The 9,605-nt window shown below is 38.3% G+C and overlaps 1 protein-coding gene across 1 annotated transcript; it reads right to left on the reverse strand.

Annotated features, from left to right (window-relative positions):
- Positions 1 to 1,388: 1,388 nt before the first annotated feature.
- On the reverse strand, positions 1,389 to 9,282 carry tmem134 (transmembrane protein 134). The gene is made up of 8 exons (XM_080721537.1): positions 9,118 to 9,282; positions 7,535 to 7,800; positions 6,189 to 6,256; positions 5,930 to 6,016; positions 5,249 to 5,325; positions 4,895 to 4,939; positions 1,889 to 1,942; positions 1,389 to 1,778 (listed from the first exon to the last, which is right to left on the reverse strand). Exons 2-8 carry the CDS (start codon positions 7,748 to 7,750, stop codon positions 1,696 to 1,698), a joined length of 630 nt encoding a protein of 209 aa, XP_080577663.1. The 5' UTR covers positions 7,751 to 7,800; positions 9,118 to 9,282; the 3' UTR covers positions 1,389 to 1,695.
- Between the last annotated feature and the right edge of the window lie 323 nt (positions 9,283 to 9,605).

Consider the following 9,605-nt stretch of genomic DNA (forward strand, 5'->3'; position numbering starts at 1 on the left):
AACTAAGTATATTTACTCGAGTCGAGTATTGTACTTAAGTACAATTTTGAGGTATTCGTACTTTACTGGAGTATTTCCGATTTGGATCCACATATTGTAGCCTTTTACTCCACTACAATTATTTGAAAACATTCGTTTCTAGACAGTTACTTTGTAGATTTTCATCATTAGGCCTATTAGCCTACAAAACCTACATTAATAAGTCCTATGAAATAGCTGATCTACAAGTTCACAGCTCGTAGCGTTCTGCTATTTTCAAAGGTTTTTTATAGACCTACATTTTGAATACTTGTGAAATGGGACATTCTGCATAAGTAGCCTACTTTTACTTTTGTTACTTTAAGTAGATTTGGATGCCAATACCGTATTTAAGTAGAATATCGGATATTACTTGTAACACAGTAGATAAAGTAAAACATGCGAGTAGAACTACTTTTTCTACCACTGAGGGAGGAGAGCGCAGCCGGTGATTGAATCCGTGGCGCCGCAGCGCGAATAGGCCTCCTGGGAATACGATTCGGATAGGCTACTGCATGGTCGAATATTAGTTAGGCTACTCAACTAAAACTACAACTAGGCTACAAGTGAAGTTACTCAAGTCAAATTTGTAATTACAATACCGGAGTAGGCCTATTTGATTTATCGCTGTTGCTGTATCAGCTGACTGACTGACAGACAGACTACTTTGTTATTTGGACAGGGAGGGCATAGGGCAGCCCCTGAATGTGGTTGACTGTCAGTGCCAATATAGGTCCACATGTGTACGGTACCTAAAGTAGCCTATCCTTTGGGTTAACTTAAAATGCACTTCATATGTTCAATAGGCTAAATCAGGTCATAGATTCTAGTCTAGTGTGTGCAAAATAAAATGTAGCATAACCTAATACGAACCCATCCCTATAGGCCTTTTAGCCTATATAAACGCTGAGAAAGCGACCTGCTGAGACAATATGGCCTCCTATGCCCTCTAGTGACGGCTTAGTATACCACAGGCACTGGTTAAAGAGGAAACTCAAGCAATAAAGGCATGTGACACATGACATCAAGTAGATCTAGAAAACAAATATATATAAAAAAGTAAATATCTATGCAAGTAATTGTTAATCTAATTTGGCTTTCCCTTCTAGATTTTGTACGAATCTTAGTTGACTACCGGTAATCTTGTAGCTTTATAGGTATTCGCAGGGTTGTCTTAATGTCTTTTGTATCCTGTGTATTCTTTGTTCGGCAAAGCTGTGTAATTTGTTATCTTCCTCTTGGCCAGTTAAAACTTGTAAAATAGACTCTGTCTCATGTTCACTAAGCAGTTAAATAAAGGTTAAATAAAATAATAAAAATGTATGTCAGAGAACTGTGAGCAGAAGAAAAGGAAATCAGTAATGCCAGAGTACTATACAAAATGTTTATTGCAATTTCACAGTCATTATTCACACATGACATAACAAACACAGGCAGAGCAAATCTCCTTCTCTTCCACACACAGACACAGTGGGCATTTGTAGTGGAAATGTAATCGAGGCACTGAGTGGTTGTGTTAGTAGTGGTCATTATAACGACAGGATAAAAATCATCAAAAACATCAACAGGAGTGTATCTTTAAAAAACATAGTTCTTTACAAACAAAACTATTAAAATTCATAACATTGCTAGTAAAAGAAGAATTTCATATAGTCAACATAGTAGTGTAGCATGAAGTCATTTTTCAAAATAAGGTAAGTAGAAGAACTTGAATCCTCTTCTTCCACGGACAGCACAGGTGACGTATATCACATGGTACACTAGTGGGGATTGAAGCAATAGCCGTGTTTAAAATGCTGAATATACATGAAATAAATCGGCCAGTAAGTCAAGTTAAAAAACATTTTGGTTGGAATAAAGAAATATTTACCTCCAGGAATGAAGAGAAGAAATCCAGGAACAAAGAAAATGGCACTTGAAACACCTGCAGAGACAGTAGTGATTCAGTAAGTATAAACTAAGTATACAGTATAGCATGACACAACTAGAGAATTTGGAATACATAAGTACCAGTAAGACACCCTAAGGGCGAGAAGCGCACATGGGTGCGTGCACATGGGTGTGTGCACCCATCCGCCTGGGTGACACCAGACCGCTGGGCAAGCGCTGGGATCAACTTTGACCAAAGAAATTCACAGACCTGGTTGGTTGTTTATGTTGGACAAAATGTGGCCATATTTTCTCAAATATGGAGATGACTGACATCTGACATCATAGATGTTTGATGTCATAGCCATAGACCACATGAGACAGACACAATATGCTGCAGGTTATCATAGTAAATTTCCCAAATATGAAGATGACTGTTGTCTGATATCATAGATGTCTGATGTCATAGACCACATGAGACTGACACAATATGTCCATATATGGGCATTGCCAGATATGGGCTTAATAAATATTGATGACATCAGGGATCTCCATATATGCGCATAAAAGGGCAAGGACGGAATTAATTTGCAACATCATTGTGATGTCAGAACAGGTCAGCTATATCCTTCTGCTGAGCTGGGATGAGGTGTCACGCACTGTGACGCACTCAAGTCAGCCTTCATGATTTGGGGGGATGAACAATTAAGTCATGAACAGATGTACTATTACTGTAATGTTACAATTTACAATTTAGGCATTTAGCAGACACTCTTAATCCAGAGCGACTTACAATAAGCAAGGTAATACAAGGCAATACAAGGTAATACATCAATACAATAAGCAAGTTAATACACCAGTAAGACGCCTAAGGGCGATAAGTGAGAGGTTGCGCCATGTCTTGGCCATCTAGCCAGTGATGTATATCGGACCAGTAACCCATATATGGATACCCTTGGTACCCATAGATATTCACAGATCATGTATTGATGACATCAGGGATCTCCATATATGGGCATGAAAGGGATTTGGTTCCCCTGGCATCACAGGGATCTCCATGTATGGGCATAAAATGGATTTGGTTCCCCTGGCATCACAGAGATCTTCATATATGGGCATAAAAGGGATTTGGTTCCCCTGACATCATCAGAGCTTGAGAGTCAGTGTGATGTCAGAGCGGCAAACCCATAAGACCGTAAAAACTTGTATACCAATAACCCATTTGGCTGGCCAGGTGAAACACTTTAACCCATTCAGGCCGGGTACACATTTTAGTGTATGGGAGGGGCTTACAGTACATGTACAGTATGTTGCAACATATTTGTTTTTGTAGGCTAAATTCTGATTTAGCCTATTTAGCCTAAATGGGTTAAAGCCTTTTGCATCAGTTTGATGCACAGCTGCAATTAAGGAAAACTAACACGTTTCATAATCACCCAAGAATTGGTGGTGATTGTTTAAAAGTTAAAACACACAGAGGATCCACTTGATTAAAAGACTGTGGGCCAGTTCCTAGGCCCACAGGCAGTCACCCTGAGTGATTATCTATGCAATTATTCCACATGGTATTCCAGTGCAACGTGCCCCTAGCCTAGCTGAGCTAGACATCCCAGCCATGTTAAAACAAGGAGGGAATGATACTGCAGTTAGTTAGCTAGATGCATTAGTATCTAGGCTGGCCCCAGGCTAGCCTAGTTAGAGTTCTTAAGGATCACAACCCTAGTGACGGGCAGAAGAGACAATGTGATGGGTAACCAGGGCAATAAATTCACAGTTCACAGTTCACAGTCACACCCAAGTCCAAGTTTACCCATTCAAAGGAAGGAATGCCACACAAGACACATACTGCCATCTGGTGGAGAGAGATGTCCATGCAGCCATGAATAAGAAAACAGAATACAAAGTCTATATCATGAAAGCTAAAGGCCCTCATGGTAACCAGCTGGTAAGGGGGTTGTGATCCAGTCAATAGATAACTGTGAGCTGGAAGCTGAGAAACAACTGAATGACTAACTTTTATCAAATACTAAAAGAATTTCAGAAATCCATCCCTGGAAAACTACAGGAGCTCATGGAGAAGGAGGACCTCAGCAAAGTTAACATGATTACATTTCATGAAGGTAGACCGACTTCTGAAGATCCATGAATCATTACAGAACCCAAAAGGACGTCCTATAGTTTAACAGAAAATATATAATCTTCCCAGTCCAGTAGCTGTCAATCTTACAATACAATGGGACACTCCCTGTATCACTGAAATATGTGGTTATTGAAAAATTCAAATATGTAGAGGGGAGAAGATTCAGAACCTTGTAGTTCAAAAGAGAAGTCTACTGGATTTACACTCTATGTACATTACAGCCTGGAGGCTGTCATTTTTGTGTGATCATGGAACTTGTTCCAGTGTTCATGTTGACGCTGGGTATTAGGAGGACCTAATAGTCTTCACCTGAGAAAGACCATTCGCTGGTGGAAACATTGTAGTAGTTTGCACATTAAAGATGATTTGGAGCAGTAGGTGCCTTTGCAGCCTTTTATTATTTTATATGTTGATTTTTTTGTCCTGCACAGGCTAGCTGAATGGTTAGGGAGTCCCTGAGAAAGACTCTTTTTTTGTCTTTCTTTTTTTTTACATTTGTTTATTGGGTTTTTTAACAAGCATTCATTGTATGAATCAACAAAGTCCTGAGAAAGACTCTTAACCCCTAATTGCTCACACGCTCCTTGTGGGCAGCGAATCAGCTGGGTTGGCCTAAAAATACTGACTTTCCCCCTCAGGAGGAAGTAGGTAACTATTATTATTATTATATATGGTTGTGCATAACAATTCCTTTTGAATGAATAGTCTTTTAAGCCCATATGACTTAGTTTTTTGTTTCCTTTTTATAGTTTTTATATTCAATTTAATCTAATCATTTTTCCAGAGCAGTCAAATCCTCTGGGGCAGAAGACTGGTGTCATTTCAGACCCACATGGATACAGTCTCTAGTGCAATCAATGGCCTTACCTGCTTCTGGGTTCAACTGGATGACAATACCTGTGAATATAAGAGCTGTGGAAGAGAGCAAACAGATGAACAACCACAGTGAGATGAAAAGACAACACAGTGTCAGACTCAGACCTGTTTATAAAGACTTTGAAAGGGACACAGTTCACACTCTGTCGAAAGCATATCATAGCTGGCTATGCAAACCAATTGCATTAATATTGAATTTATTCTAGCAAACTCTAAAGTCTAAAGTACATCTATATCAAAATGAAGGAATATGTTAATAATATGCACATAACCAAATTATTTCTATTTCATATGTGTATTATAAGGTTATGCTTATTTATCATGATCTATAAGGCCTCGTTGTACCTAGTCCAGTGATAAGAAGGAGGAATGAAGCCAGGACCACTCTTCTGTTCTTCTTGACTAACGGGTGAGACGTCCACCTGAACAATAGACCAAAGAAACATATACAGTCAATGTATTATTGTAGCTGTCATTGCATGTAGGGCTGTCACGTCACGAAATTTTTACTTGGCGATTTATTGTCACACAAGTTAATGCGATTAACAAGTTAATTGTGTTTTTTTTGCATTCAACACTGGACAAATAAATGCAATTGTGATTTCCGCTTTTAGGCTTCATAAACAAAAATTACAGGAAGATTATGACAAATAACAGAAATATACAAAGAAAGGACTGACATATTTAATAACTTTATACTTTAAAATTAACAAAAAATATATATATACACACACACACACATGTGACACTTGTTATGATTTAGATAAGCGATTTATTGTATGCAACCAAATTCAACGTGCCATGCCTATTTTGGGAATGTCATTATAGGCAAACATGTTCAAACATTTCTCTTTTTGCCCCCAAACAAATAGTGAAAACTGTTGATCTACAAGCTCTCAGCATGTCGTTTGGTGACGCGTTGAGATCTTGTAGATCCACTATTTTAGAAATGGGTCTATGGTAGTTATTTTTTGCCACCCCCATTTCTTTCTGTAATTACGCCCCAGCGTGCATTCCTGACATTACCCGCAGCAGTGGGCAGAGAGCTGGTTGACAGAACTCAAGGTGCTGAAGGACCACTGTGAGCTGCAGTATGACAGGGTAGATGGGTCACTGTGAAAAAAGCAGAGGCAAACATTATGTAGTCTTCTGTGTGTGTGTGTGTGTGTGTGTGTGTGTGAGAGCGTGTGCGTGCGTGCGTGTATATGTATATATATATATATATATATATATATATAATAACACCATGTAGAATATAATCATAGCATCATTCTCCATGACCTACCTGATTTTGAAGAAGTTATTGAAAGTGGAATTGACACTGCTACCCAATACATCTTCATTTTCCAGATTCTAGATAAGTAAACAAAGAAGGCTGCAGCTGAGTTATGGATACAAAAGCGGCACATTAATATATATGCTGTCCAAGTAGGCTACTGTATGTTAGCGGCAGCCCCCAGCTGAACACTGTAGGAACGAAATGGTGTGTGTGTGTGTGTGTGTGTGTGTGTCAGTGTGTGTGTGTGTGTGTGTGTGTGTGTGTGTGTGTGTGTGTGTGTGTGTGTGTGTTATTTAGTCAGCATTTGAGCCACAGACCACCATTTGATTAGATTTATTCTCCCAGACCCCAAAAATAAGAGTTAAAGATCTATAAGGGTCCATTTGGTTTACCAACTCTCCATCATTTAGCTGCAGTGGTGGAAAAAGTACTCACATATTTTACTTAAGTAAAACCAATACTACAATGTAGAGATACTCTGTTTCAATTATAAAAGCCCCGAATTCAAAATGTACTTGAGTAAAAGTATGAAAGTGTTGAAAATAGCAGATCTACAAGCTCACAACGCGTCACGATGCGACATGTTGTGAGCTTGTAGATCGGCTATTTTCAAACAGCCTAAGTATACAACATGGCTAAAGTGGTTCATGTATGTTTTAAAATATTATAACTTATATCTGAAAAGTAACTAGTAACTAAAGTTTTCAAATAAATGTAGTGGAGTAAAAGTGCAATATTTCGATCTGAGATGTAGTGGAGTAGAAGTAAAAGTATTGGAAAATTGGAAATACTCAAGTAAAGTACAAATACCTCAAAATTGTACTTAAGTAAATGTACTTAGTTACTTTACACCACTGTTTAGCTGGAACCCCCTCAAGGACCACTGGTTGAAAACCACCACTGCCTTAAATTATGTAGTGCAGAGGGGTTATAATTTATAATATAATGAAATAAATAACATTGAGTTTATAATGTATTGGATACATATAGTATAATTATAAAAAATACATTTATTTGGATGCATCCTGCACCAAATATACAACATATTATGCAAGTTTGAGCCAATAAAAAATATATTTTTATTATGCGATTAATCACGCGATTAACTACAGAAATCATGCGATTAATCGCGATTAAAATTTTTAATCGTTGGACAGCACTAATATATATATATATTACACATTTGTTTGTGAGTGCGGATACTGATGGTTATTTTGTTGATATGGATTCAAGTAGGCCTACACAGTGAAATCCTAATTGTTAATTTATCCATTTGTGCCTCTGAATGTGTGCAAAATGTAACGGTCCATTCTTTGGTTACATTTGAAATAAACAAAGTTATACATAGGCACCTGGTATTTCATATTACTGTGGTCAGGAGAGCCTGCAGCAGCAGGCGATGGGAGGCTCTGGGGTTTAGTGAAAGACAGAGTACCAAATGTCATCTCTCCCGCCTCTCTGTCTTTGTCCCGGCCACTCTTCCACCCTTCAGACTCTCCATCAGACACCACTCCCTCCTCTTCTCCCTCCAACACAAATGCATCATCGATGCTGAACTGTGCTGCCATGGTGGCACTCCTTGCCCGTTAGACCCTCTGGTCTGCTGGATTGATGCACACTGTGGGTAGTAGAGAGAGTCAAATGTCACCAAAAACATAATAATCGAATGTGTGAGTGTGTTTTTCCCTTCTTATATACAGTATTTTTTAAACAACTGAATTAAATTTAACTTTGATAAAACAGAATGTAGTGTTATTTATCGCTTGAAAATGCTTTAATGCAGTGCATCTCATCCTATGGTCCAGGGACCACCAGTGGTTCTTGAGGGGGTTTCAGGTGGTCCCCAGCTAAATGATGGAGAGTTTGTAACCAAATGGACCCTTTTAACTCTTGAGAGCATAGAATGAAACCAAATGGACCCGTATGGGTCCATTTGGTTTCATTTGAGTTCTTCAACAGGGGGTCCGCGGGGGTACTGCAGGGGGTCCCCGAAATTGTTGGAAAACACACACACACACACACACACACACACACACACACACACACACACACACACATATATATGTATATTATTATTTTTTTTAAAGAAAGAAAAATATGTAATTTGTCTATAAATATACATAAAATAAACATGATTCTGTCTCTTTTGAATAGCTTGTATATATATGATTACTGTGCAATTGACAGATTGTTATTGATAGATTGATAGTATTGACATTGGTTCTCAGTTAATAAGGTATGTTTATAAATGGCAGCGGTATGGCCACTTGTACATACATGCATGTTTAAAATAAAAGCATGAATATATTAATCTATTATTTTAATAGCTTAGTATTTAATGCACAATAGCATGGTATACACATGAATGAACACAACACAATTGTATACATGAAAACGTTGAAGACCCCTGTACACAAAGAGAATGTAGAATAGCCTAACTGCTATAACCAACCTCTATACAACATGGAATTGTAGTAAAATATTATCCAATGTTTGGGTCTGAGAGGATAAATGTGGCTGACGGTGGCTCAAATGTCGAATAAATGATGGACCTTCTTGTTATGAAATAGGTTTACCGTTTAAACCCACTATTGTAAATGGAAAACTATGGTGCCGCGCCTCCTATGGAATGGATACGGGGCGAGCGACCCGTTAGCTCAGCGGTATGGCCAATAATAACACTAGACCCAACCAGTGCAGCTGTTCTTCTTGTGCTAAATAACATTAAACCCAGCCAGCACGGTTGTTCTCGAGGTAAATAACATTAAAGATCAACCAGTGGCACTGTATGTTCTAAATTAACGTCAGCTAACCAGTATAGCTCCTGTTATTCCCTCTGCCATTGTTGTTGATCTTTTACAGCTATGCGATCAGATGATTCAGGCGTATTAAACTTTAAACTCCCTTTGAAAAGATGTATTATGGAAAAACTCACTGCCAGTCTGCCACTCCACGTCGATGTGTCCGTTTAAATAACTACATGATCATTTTGGAATTTAGGTTTTTATAAATCCATCCACGTAACGAACGTCTGTTTTTTCCTGATGCGAAAAACTTTTCCAAAACTTTGGAATCTTCTCCTCTTTTCTTTTCTTTACATCCGGCGCTCGATTACGTGTGACTGATTTACTCCGCCCGATGGATGGACTCCGCGAGGCCGTGGAATCGAACGAAGAGATGTCGATTGCCTATATTGGTCAATCCGCAACAATCAGATTCAGATTGTTGATTAACTTAAGTTAAATTGATCCAAATATAATATTTGGATCAATATATTTGAAATATACTCATATATGTATATTTATTGGAAAATTATAGTCTTCAACATGTCAACTCAGAAATAGGCTAGAGAGTTTCATTTTGAAGATATGAGCCCAAACAAAGGCACTGTTGCCAAAAAAGTGAAACCATGTGATTTCCAGT

This window comes from Nannobrachium achirus, assembly GCF_963921795.1.
Source record: "Nannobrachium achirus genome assembly, chromosome: 3".
Classification (NCBI taxonomy): domain Eukaryota; kingdom Metazoa; phylum Chordata; class Actinopteri; order Myctophiformes; family Myctophidae; genus Nannobrachium; species Nannobrachium achirus.

Coding starts and splice junctions, on each gene's coding strand:
- tmem134 (XM_080721537.1), bottom strand. CDS start 7,750: ATGGCAGCACAGTTCAGCATCGATGATGCATTTGTGTTGGAGGGAGAA. Junction 6,257..7,534: donor ACAGTAATATGAAATACCAG/GTGCCTATGTAT, acceptor TTACTTATCTAG/AATCTGGAAAATGAAGATGT. Junction 1,779..1,888: donor TCTTCTCTTCATTCCTGGAG/GTAAATATTTCT, acceptor AATCCCCACTAG/TGTACCATGTGATATACGTC.